The sequence below is a fragment of the Dermochelys coriacea genome, chromosome 5 (genome assembly GCF_009764565.3).
Source record: "Dermochelys coriacea isolate rDerCor1 chromosome 5, rDerCor1.pri.v4, whole genome shotgun sequence".
Classification (NCBI taxonomy): domain Eukaryota; kingdom Metazoa; phylum Chordata; order Testudines; family Dermochelyidae; genus Dermochelys; species Dermochelys coriacea.
Window position 1 is genome coordinate 100,147,048 of NC_050072.1, and position 12,453 is coordinate 100,159,500.

The 12,453-nt window shown below is 38.3% G+C and overlaps 1 protein-coding gene across 5 annotated transcripts in view; it reads left to right on the forward strand.

The window, feature by feature from the left end:
* Window positions 1-12,453, forward strand: part of TRPM3 (transient receptor potential cation channel subfamily M member 3) — a 412,959-nt gene that overhangs the window by 235,491 nt on the left and 165,015 nt on the right. For all 5 annotated transcript variants that reach the window (XM_043514673.1, XM_043514672.1, XM_043514674.1 and 2 more), the window contains exons 4-5: window positions 5,721-5,934; window positions 9,533-9,657. In XM_043514673.1, coding sequence (XP_043370608.1) covers window positions 5,721-5,934; window positions 9,533-9,657 — 339 coding nt within the window. The remainder of the gene's footprint in view (window positions 1-5,720; window positions 5,935-9,532; window positions 9,658-12,453) is intronic.

Consider the following 12,453-nt stretch of genomic DNA (forward strand, 5'->3'; position numbering starts at 1 on the left):
ATGACTCAATCAATAAATTGCTGGGTTTCTCCAAAATGTTTGGGGGTTTTATTTGCCAAGGACCACCACTTTGCCACATTGCTATGATCCTCTGCACACGTTCTGCTCCTTAAAAAGACCTCCCTTACACAAAGGAGCAGTAAAGGGCTGGGAAAGAGGCTGAGCACTGCTAATTCCATGATCTTTTGAAAGAGGCCAAGGGCTATCAGAAGAATGGAGACAGGAAAATTAAGTCAATGTCATCAACAAATCTCCTCCTGGGTGGAGAGATACCATCCAACAGATGTGTTAGCTAGATTTGAGAGATGCAGTAAAATGTTTTAAGGCACCTTTTTGAAAAGCTTGAGAATCCCTCTTTAATGAATAAGAGTTACCTGGTTTGCTAAGTAAGTCATTATTGGATTTAGGTGGGCTTTTAGTGAATTATAAAACAATACATGATTAGCCATCAGGTTTTATATCAACCTCAACCCCAAGAATACATGCATGCAAAACATAGTTTGACTGTCAATTTCTAATTAAATCCAAAATATGAAAACTTAATTGACTGAACAGAGATTTGGGGGGTTTGGACCTTGGTAGACCTGGTGGGAACAATCATGCATTGTTGCACTGTGCATTGAATTTAAAGGACCAAATTAAACTGCTGATCTTCCTCTTTTTAACACACAAATAATTCTGGAACGCCTTTCATTAATTGGGACATTTGAATCCTATACAGATTTCTAATTAACTCTGCTTTGCTGAACTAAAGTTGCTTTGATCATGGTTGTAGAAGGTGGATGGCTGATGGCTGCTTGAAAGGTTCACAGTGAATTAAATACATTCGTTCTATTTTTAATAATTTCCTGCTAATCCAAAGCGTTCAAATGATACTTTTAACATGCTCATTGAGTGGCTAGCATATGTTTGCAACTTCAGAAGACAGAAATTTTATTACTGTGGAAAAGGCTTAGTGTCTTTTACATTGTTCTTTCATGTTGAAATGCATCATTGTGGCTATAAGGCAGGTAAACAGATTTGCCAGATATAGTTTCTCATATATAGCTTCAATGTGTTGTATTTTATTAAAGAGTCTTGGAAATCAGGCACACCTAAAAATGCATTTAAGGTTTTAAAAAGTATAGGAGATTTGACAAAACTGCACAGGAAAGATTTTGAAAAGCCATTAGTGCAAGGAGAGAGAAACAAGGGGGGATAATCTATAATCCTTTGACATTAAACCATGAAAAAGACAATAGGTTTTATTTTTTGACAAAGCAAAGTATTAATATTCAAAATAAATTTACAGCATTTGAAAAAAGGGTTCTGGAGAAAAAAGTGAATGAAATACACAAAGGCCTAGATCGGGGTGGGCAAACTACAAGCTGCATCCAGCCCATCAGACCTTCTAATCTGGTCCTTGAGCTCCCGATAGGGAGTGGGATTGGGAGCTTGCCTTGCTCTTCTCCACAGGTGTAACAGCTCCACATGGTTCCTGGAAGCAGAAGCAGCCAGGGGGCTCTGCACGCTGCCCCCTCCCCAAGCGCCAGCTCTGCAGCTCCCATTGGCCGGGAACCGTGGCCAATGGGGAGGGACGCGGTGCCTGCGGACAGGGCAGCACGCAGAGCGGCGTGGCCCTGTTTCTGAAGGGGGGACGGGCCACTGTTTCCAGGAGCTGCTTCAGGTAAGCGCCGCCCAGATCCTGCACCCAAGCGCGCTCTCCCCCCCCCCCATGCCCGAACCCCAGCCCTGATCGCCCTCCAAACCCTTTGATCTCAGCCCAGAGCACTCTCCTGCACCCCAAATCCCTCATCCTCAGCTCCACACACACACACCCATGCCCCAATCCCCTGCCCAGCCAAGAGCCCCCTCCCGCCCTCCAAACCCCTCCATCCCAGCCCGGAGCACCCTCCTGCACCCGAATCCCCTCATCCCCAGTCCAACCCCAGAATCTGCACCCCCCAATCAGAGCCGCCCTCCTCCCCCACCATGTGCCCCAATCCCCTGCCCCAACCAGCCCTACATACAATTTCCATACCGATATGTGGCCCTCAGGCCAAAAAGTTTGGCCACCGCTGGCCTAGATCCAAAGCCCATTGAAATCAGTGAGTGCTTCCATTGACTTTCTTGGGATTTGAGTAAGGCCCTAAAATATTAAAAGAATATTAATAGAGATCCTATTCTGCTTCTGTTAGCTAATGAGAGTTTTGCTCATGTTTATAATGAGAGCCAGATCAGGCCTTTTGCTGTGAGGCACAAACAGCAAAAGATTCAGAGATTCAGCTTAGTTTAGAAAAGCATCTGAAACTTTGGACAGTTAATTGAGGTAGGTAAAATGGTCATGTCATCATCCAGTTGCCACTAATGAGAAAATACAGGGGGAAATGCCAGATTGCGTTGCAGAAGGCAAAGTATTAGGCAGTATGTTAATTGAGGGAAAATTCAGAAATACTTAAGTGTCATGTCTGTCAACAGCAGAATGAGTCAGTGCAGTGAGTTTGTAAGTGTCTCCCTCAAATTATCATCATCAGCAATCAGCCAGGTACAATGCACGCTGCAGTTTAATTATATGTACTCTAATAGAGGCATTGTGGTTGGAGAACTGTATGGCTGAGGATATGAAAAATTTTACCACTAGATTACTACTGTAGTTCAATTCTAACCTAGTTTTGCAGCCATCTGGCTGTTTATTGGTCAATGAGAAATGAGTTTGAGTTTCTGGCTAATCCCTTGATATGAAAATAAAGCATCATAATCACAGCTAATATTAAGTGACATTTTTGTTGAGTCTTAATCGTCAAGCTATGGATTAAAAGGACATGGGAACTTGAAGTAATCTTTCATCCTATGATGTGGCCCATCTAAACTAGTTCAGTGGTGAGCCAAAGCACTTTGGCAGGTTGCTGTGATGAAGCTTCTCCTTCTGCTTCCTATATTGTACCTGTTCTCTTGATAAATAGCAATGCTGTCAGTTTGGCTTCTTTCACAAGTGTCAAATTCTCTTCTATAAAAATATAATCACTTATGGAGCTGAAAGGTAGATATCAGCCAAAGAGATATGGGGAGACTGATGGAACTGAGCAGCGATTTGGCTCAAGTTCATAGTTAAATTTAAAAATCTTTCCGAGCAAGTGGTGGTGAAGGAAGCCAGTAATGGCAGCAGAATCTAAACAGAAAAGGGAAAAGGTCAAATGTTCCACTACAAAATAGAGAGAGATAAATTATTAATATAATCAAAAATGGTTTTAAAAGCATTTATTCATAATTTAGTGGGTGCCTTGGAAGTGATGACAAAAGAATGATCCCATACGCATTAAATTACATCTGAAGTGATTACAAAAGAATTATCCAAGGTACACAAACTGAAAATGCCCCACACAAGAGCTAAAAGGAATAAGTTAATCACAAAATTGAAGTCTAGACATTTCTTCTCACGAAAAGAAAATCCAATATTTTAGCCCCTTTGACCTTTTCTCAGGGCAGTTTGTAAGATTTAAGTTTCCTTTGCATTGCTGGTTCTTGTAGTTGAGAAGACCCACTCAGATTTGTTTACTCACATTTCTTCATATGATAAAATTTCATTTTACGTTATGAGTATAGTCCTTTTTCTCGCCTAAACAAGAACAAATGGTCATTTGAAATTAGTGATAATTTTCAGATAAATAAAAGAAAATATTTCCTCAATATCTTTTAGTCAGCTTATGGAATTTGTTACTGCTGGAAGTCATAGAAGTGGCTGAATAAGGAGTTAATATTTTTACCAGTTAGTAGTTATGCAAGCTAAACTGGGGTTAATGAAATCATGTGTTTTATGGAATAAACCGATTGCTACAAGGGTCAGAAGGAAACCTCCTCACCCCCAGTCACACTTTTGCAAGATGGTTGATGTGCATCCTACACAATTTTTGCCTTCATTTTAAACATTTGGTGTCTGTCATGAATGGTGGCAGGATACAGGACTTGATCTGAGCGGAAATGGCACATGGGATGGTCCTACAACCTCTGCTTGTAAAAAATATATATGAACATCATCAGTTAAAATGCATATATTCATCGTGGGAGACTGAACACATCGACTCTCATTGCCAACAAAACAGGAATATAATACTCAGACCAACAGAAAATCTTCCCTCTTTTAACTATTCAGAGGGTTCAGCCTTTTAAGATGTTGAGTACCCTCAATAATAGTTACAATATGTGGCTGCTAACCCCTGCCATGTAATAGTGGTATAACCTTTTGTAACCCCAACTTCTGTCTGTGACAGGGTGAAAAGAAATAAAGATTAGTTATCTTTATTAGTATCTTTATTAGTAATAAAGATATCCTCAATTTCTAGTGAAGCCCAGAAGCTATGGGCTTCATGCGGGAATTACTGGGTGAAATTCTTAGTGAAATCTATTATCTTCAGCATTCAGTCAGTGCATTCAAATGCCTAGCAGAGGTTGCCTTTCAATTTCAGCAATCCAGCCATTAAAGCCATTACACATATACTTGATAGTACATTACATGCTCACCAGATATATACTACATATGGCCTTTTGCCTTCTAATAGTAAAAAGACTTAGCAGCTGTTGGGAGAATTATTGTAGAGTGAATCAATATTTTGTAACTCTGGTGCGCTTTTCAGTTAGACCAAATTCTTATTCGTTTGTTTTCTCATGATAATTTGTGCAAATGGGGCTCTGCTTGCAGGAATATTGAGAAAGGGCATTTGTCATTGAATACCCATATTTGCATGCAACCACAGATATTAGCATTCATGTCAGAAATACTCCATCTGAAGTTTCACATCCATTCAAGAAGCAGAAACAATACCATGAGACTTACCGTAGGTGACCAATCGCAGACCACAAAAAAGGAATAGACATAGTAAAAATGAACAAAATGTTCATGAAATATGTTAGTGTAATATGTTAGCTGAAATGTACTAATAAATGTTCTAAAACCAGATATGCCTATTCTGAAGTCTGTGCTGTGGATCTGAAGGTTATGCTAATAAACCATGAGGGGTGGGGGGAAATAAATATATTAGTGGAAGGGTCCAGAATAATTGTATGTACTCTAGCTCAACCTGAAGTTATGGTTTGATCCAGGAACTACTGGGTGAAATTCTATGGTTTGTCTTCTGCAAAAGTTTAGTGTAGATGAACCTAATGGTCTCTTCTGGCCTTAAAACATATCCTCAGTCAGGGGTAATAATTTATTCTTTATTAAATCCACACAAGTGAAACAAGTTGAAAGGGGAACCTTAATTCAGCCATTTCCTAACTTCTGAGTGCTTGACTTTGCAACCTTAACCTTAAGTTAAATGCAGGCATGTCCACTATTACATATTTTGTATATGTTTTACAATACATTTGTCTGGAATAAAGAGAGTTCTAAATGGAGGTATGATACCAACTGCCCCTATGGCCTTGGGCAAGTCACTTACCTCTCTGCCTTAATTTCCTCGTCTGTAAATTAAGGATAATATTAATCTATTAGCTCCTAACTGGTGTTGTGAGGATTGATTGATTGATTAATTATTACAAAGACCGTTTGGAAAGAGTAAATTCTGTGAAATCGCTACCTATAATTGTCATGATCTGTAGTTTCATAAATTGCTTTTTAAACCATCAAAGTTGCAATTAATTAGTTTTTTGTTGCAAAAGTTGTATGTTTTTAAAATATTTTCTTGGTGTTGCACATCATGAGTCATAACCAACCTTTTTCTTTATCAATGCCCTTAATTCTGCAGTATGTACGTGTGTCTTTTGACACAAAGCCTGATCTTCTTCTACACCTGATGACAAAAGAGTGGCAGCTTGAGCTCCCAAAGCTTCTCATCTCTGTGCATGGAGGCCTTCAGAATTTTGAACTTCAGCCAAAACTCAAGCAAGTCTTTGGGAAAGGTCTGATTAAAGCTGCCATGACAACTGGAGCATGGATATTTACTGGAGGAGTAAACACAGGTAACAAGCAACATTAAAATAAGAGCTTTGTGGCATCAGGGAGGCTTTCATCATTTTAACCTCATGATTTAGAATCAGTCCAATTAAGAGAGGCTGAACCATTTTATGGTAACTTTTTTTTTATTATGCATTAGCAAGAAAATGCCAGAATAATACGTATTGAACAGCTCTCCAAGAATAAAAGGTTTATTAAAGCATGAAAGACAGATTGTGAAGTGCAAAAAATAAAACCTGCTGTGAGACAATCTGAAGTGTTTTGTCAGAGGGGACTTCATGAAACTAACATCAATGGGCCCAGGTACCATTTATGGAATGGAGAGATCTGCAGCTAGCAGCCTGAAAGGGTAGCTAGTTCATAGATATTACAAACAAGAAACTTTCCACTTCATTAAAGGAAAATATTTTCATCCAAAAAAAAAGGCAACTTTTATCTTTCACTTATAAGAAAAGTCAGATGTGACAGAGAAGAGTGTTTCTATTTTATGTGCCTGAAAAAAAAAAGCCTTTAATCTGAATAAAAGTCATTTTTCTCCCTCTCTGTGGATTAGGAATCTGATTTCCCTTCCCCCCTCAGGTTTTTTTTCCCCAATTGTCCTTGCAGAAACAGAGATAACATATTTCAATTTGTATGCAAAGTTGAACACATCCAAATTTTAGAACCCTGACATGGAAGTTATTTTCTACCTGTCCACATGAGTTTTATTGTCATGGAGAGACTGAAATGATGGGGGGTAGGGAAATGAAGAGAGGCAAAGCATTCTACATATGGGGAATGATAATATGTAAAGTTGAAGTATGCACATGTGAATTGTGGTACATTATCTAGAGTCAGCACAGCTACACTACATCAATATTTCAGCATTATTTAATCCTTTCAGTGCCTCTGGAGAGTAGCATATTCGTTCTACCATATTGATAATATAGGCCTGATACAAAGCTCATTGAAGTAAATGGGAATCTTTGCATTAATTTAAGTGGAATTTGAATTAGGCACCTCACATTTTGAAGCTCAGTTCAGAACATGCCTAATGAGATTGTTTTTGTTTTTTTAATATATATTGAATTAAAGATGACTACAGTAATTGTTAGCCCAGTTTCCTTTGTTTTTTGGCTGTCTGGGAAGTTTGTCATCTTCTCAGTTTTCCCACACCTACAACAGAAACAGGAGCAGGTGGAATCTCTTGGTATTTTTTTAAACATCCCCAATGCCTCAGTTGAGGAGGAAGGAAACTAGAACAAGGGTTGGCCTGTAAATTGGGGTGGTGATAATTTTGTTAGATGTTCAGATAATGTGACGTTGAGTGTGGCAGGTATAGATAGAAATCCTAATTAAAAATGCATCCATCTGTGGACCTTTTGACCATACGGCAATAGGCTCGCCAACTCAGCATGTCAAACCAAGCTGCAAAGATGTCTTCAGAGGACTGAATATGAAGTTGTGCTTTGTAGAATAAGACTGAAGTTAAGAGAAAAAGCTCTATGTCCATTATAGCAGTTTTCAAAGTATCATAATTGTAGCTGACAAAAAGAAATCCCAAACTGATATGAACGGGTATTGTTTTCTGTGCCAAAAAATTATTCATAGTCAAATAAGACTGTTAGAAAAACCACTGCTGTGTATTATCCTAAAATCAATCCTGAATGTTCAAAGACTTCTATTTACAACATAAAGTATACAGAGTAAAGCAGAAGAGAGCTCTGGGATCAGATTTTTAAACAAGTTGGGTACACGGTTGTGAACCTAATCTCTTCTTGCAGTTACCATAGTTGCATGCACAACTCAAAAATTCTGCACATAAATCACTCATTTGCACGTACAACTACAAAATTTGTTTTGCATAATTGTGGTAACTGTGCACTTAAATTGGGTGTCCAATTGTAAATGTAAATTTGGTAACTAATTTTTTTGTAAATCTCACCCGTTGTTTTGGATAAAAATTCTTTCCAACATTTCCTTTCTGAAGAATATTAATATTAGATGCAAGGTCTGACTATTAACCTGAAGTGTGTATATACATTAGCTGCTGCCACTTGCAATGTACCCATAATATGGCAGTATACACATATCATATTACATGGAATGGCAACTAATGTAGTAGTTAGTTAGACAGGGACCTAGCTGTATGTTAATAAAAGGCATAATAGAAAATCCCCTAAAATGTTGCTTTCTGAGTATTCATATTCACGACATAACATAAATAGCGTATGCCTGACTCACCCCATATCTTCTTATAAACAAATTGTTTCAATATTCATCTGGAATCAGAAGCTGTATTCCCTAGAAAGCAATAGCTTTCATAGGCAGAGAAGACCTGCTGTGCACCATCAGGATGTGGGATCACAGATTCATTTGGCTGAGATGTGTGCATTTTGCCCTTAGCTGCCAGACAACGTGGTGGCAGCCAGGGAGATTAGAAGATTAGATGTCAGGTTTTTTTCACTGTTGATTTTAAATGGGTATAAGAGGGCAGTAGCTATGGGGAAACTTGTGATTATTGTCTGACTGTTGTAATCTGTCAATGTCACTTTAGAATTCATGGAACCAGAGCAGGGAAACAGTAAAGAAAACTGGTTTAAAAACAAAATCCATCTAAGAATGTAATTTGGAACCAATTATCCCCTCAGTGAGCATAAGTAGATTTTAAATGCATTTTATGCAAAGTTATCGGCAAAGAAGAGCAAGTGACATTAAATTCTATGTGCTGTTGTGCTACTGTTAGCTACAGTCAGGTGATGAAAGTAGCTCTTGATACAAGCTGTGTCAAAACTGTTAGGAAAGTAAGCTTGGAAAGCAGAAAAGAAAGCCTGAGTCCAAGAGCAACTGTCCAGCCTGGCACATTAACCTGTACATGTTCACTGTACAGGAGTCAGTATAGGAATGTAATTAAAGTAGCCAGAAGTTGCTTTAGACAGTGCAAGCAGTAATCAGAGTATGGCAAGCCATGGGGCAGTCATTTTGTGTGCCCCAGTCTCTACTTTCTTGCACTCCCTGCTGGCTTTTCCCTGGTGACTGGGTTTGTGGTTTGATGGGATGGTGCCACGGCTGTCTACAGCTGTGTGTAATGATGTTTTCACAACATTTCCATCAGTATTTCAACCACCTTACTTGTGGATTACATGCCTGAAAGGTTTCAAAATTTGAAGGGACAATCATGCATGCTACACGTTTTCCCCCCTTTTCTGTGCATTTCTGCATACTTGGAGAGGATAGAAGATATACACACCACACATATTAGAGTGTGTATGTATCTGGATACAGATGAGAAAAAGCAAAGTTATGATTATCAACGTCTTCATTTTCATTGTTAGAGTTGTGGAATTTGTTGTGATTTACATTAATTTATTCAGTGAGGTTGTATGTAAAATACACTGAACTATTAAGGCACTGTGTATATCAATCTAAATCATTTTATTATGGCCCCAGTTCTGTAAAACACTTAACTTTAAGCGCATGCTTAAGCACTGTGCTGAATAGGGATGTGATTACTCACATGCTTAAAGGAAAGCATACACTTAAGTGGTTGGCTGATTCCGGACCAACGTGACCAAAAATGCTGTGCTTTGAATTTTTGATTATGAGCCTGTTTCTTTTTTTCAGGAGTCATTCGACATGTTGGAGATGCATTAAAGGATCATGCCTCAAAATCCCGAGGGAAGATCTGTACCATTGGTATAGCCCCCTGGGGAATTGTAGAGAACCAAGAGGACCTGATTGGCAAAGATGTAAGTCCTAGGGGTTCTGTGTCATCTACAACATACCTGTATATTCTGGGTTATTTTTTCCTTTACTTTTTCTCAGTGCTTCTCAGATAGAAGTGGTATTTGTAATCAAGCTGCTTGGTAAAAGGCAAATAGTCAGGCATTTTCATGTTCTTAAATTTATATTTTGTGGGAGCATAGCAAGATTAGAACAGGAAATCCATCCTGTAGATTGTATAAGGCTCATGAAATAAGGCATTCCAGTTCTTTCTGATATATTTTGTATGCTTTCTTCTTTTTTAAAATAAAAGACCAGGAATTTCCATTGAAAATGTACTTTAAAAGCTTGTTAAAGTTTCACAGTAAATCACTAAATGTCAGAGAATGCCAAAGCTAAGGTTTCATGCACAACTTGAACTCTGCCCTCTTTTGCAAATGTACTATGTTGCGGTCTTGAATTCTATAATTCCAGTTTCCCAATTAATATATATAATTATTCCACAACCTTGGAAGGCACGTATTATATGAATTTTTCATTCATGAGCCAGGACTCTACAGAAACCCTGCCCCACATCTTCTAAGGGGTGCAGGTAACATTTACTATGCATCTTTCTTCATGTCATCCTTTTTACGACTAGATCTCTCTCTATTCCTCCCACCTCAGGATCTCCCTCTCTCATTGTAAATAATCTGCCTGCTTTCTTGACTTTGCCTCGTTTGAAATTTTCCTACCGCTTTTTCCTGAGAATTTTGAATGAGAACTTGTGATTGACATTTTGGGTAGATGCTGGAAATCCCAGTCTATATTCTACTAGAATTGGTTTATATATTTATAAAAAAGGTAATACAGAATACAGTTGTTTTATCTGAATTACTTTAAATCAACTTTGGCAACTCATTGTATGGGATGGTGCACAGATTCTTCTCACTGGAGAGGGAGACGAGCTCTTCTTACTTCCTATAAACCACATGTATATAGCCAAAACCCCACAGATTCTGCAGCTCTGGACCTAATTCAGCTGTTAGGTTTCCAGATTCTTTGACACAGTCGTGCACCAGACTAAAAATTCTCTGGCGGTTCCATTTAAATGAAAAGAAGTTTTTAATTAAATATTAAAATGAATAATACAGTCAGTACAGTGGCACCCATGTTCTGTTGATATTAAATCCCACTTACCATACACTGCCCCCATATTTTCAGTTTTTGGTATCTATCAGAATTTTGTCTTAAAGCATAACTCAATCATTGAGGTTGTCAGAGGGGAGGCTGGAGCTTTTGCCAGTGGGCAGGAGGAAGCTGGTGCTTTGTTCTGTGAAGCTTTTGGGGGCAGTTTGGGATTGCAGGATAAGCACATAAAATGAATGTTTCTGCTAAAATGGGCAGCAGTTAAATAATGAAATAGTATTGACATTTAAATTACATGTCCTGAGGTTTCAGACTTAACAACCTTCTGAGATGAAAGTACCTGTTCACACCCCCAAAACCATTTTTCAGCCTGTCAGCAGACTCTGTAAGGCAACAAAGCATCAGTTTACACTTGAAAATGTGAATTTAGATCTAGAAACACATTTTTAAAAATGAAAGCTGATATTCTGGAGCACAGTTCTGTGGCAAGTTCTGAGGTCATGATATACACAGCTCTGTATACTCTCAGGAATAATGTTGGGCTACCAGGCAACCTATTAAATGGAAAATGAATCCAAACCATCCCTAGTTTTCATTTTACAAAAATAAATCCTGGCTCATATCTAGCTAATATCCCTGGGTTTAAGGGTTTTTAAAGACTACAATGTCACATGAACTATTATTTTTATTTGGGTTGCTTAAGTGATGGATTCTGTTGGACCTCACTTCCAGTGCTTCTTTGAGAAGTAGTTGGGAATCCTGCCTATGGGTGCAAGGGGAGGGAAGAGGTACCTTGTTGAAGAAGCATCTTCTTGAACTGCTAGCATATTCATGCATCTCAGGGATATATGCAGAGCCATTGGGTCAAATTTTAATCTCAGCTATGTGTGTGCAACTTCAGTGGGAGTTGTGTTGGATCTCTGAGGAAGACAATGGCACGTTCAAGTTCATAATCCACATACAGAATTTCTGTCTTCACTTGTACTTTGTGGACTATTTTCTTAATTCAAGGAGAATCATATGTTTGATAAGATTAGGAGACAGACCAAATTGCCTCTAATTTTTACTGTATTTATTTGTTTTTATTTTTATTTATTTGTAAGCTAATGCAGCTTTAACATTCAGGAAGAGTAAATATGATTTTGCAGTTTGCATACTAGGAACCAAAGTCAGAACATAAAAAGAAAAGAAAAATCTCATCTGTTTGCAAATTACAAACCACGCTTTTTCCCTTTCTCTGCCTTTCTATCTCTATTTAGAAATCAAGACTATCCCCACTTTTAAAGTAAATTATTGCAGCAGTTTTCTTAACAAGAGAAAAAGGAAATAGACATTGATCAGCCTGTCATTCAGAATATATTACTTTGCAATACTGTATAGTATCCATTGCCATCAAATTGTCACCTATTATCCTTTTGTTTAAGATTTTCTGGTATATTTTATTAATATAAAAGCAAATGTCCACCAGGAATATGTTGCACCTAAGCATCAGTTTGGAAAATAGATGAAAATAAGCATAGTTAAAGTTACTGAGACCTTGTTAAATATATTGGGTGAGATTTTCATCCCCACTTTGGCTCTCCTACCCAGGATAAAGGGCTGGAGCAATGTAAAGGGGGCTTTAAATTCCCGCTTTTAGCCAAGGGGAATTCCCCTGGTGCAGGACCTGAGGGAGGCTGCCTTTAGAGGATCCC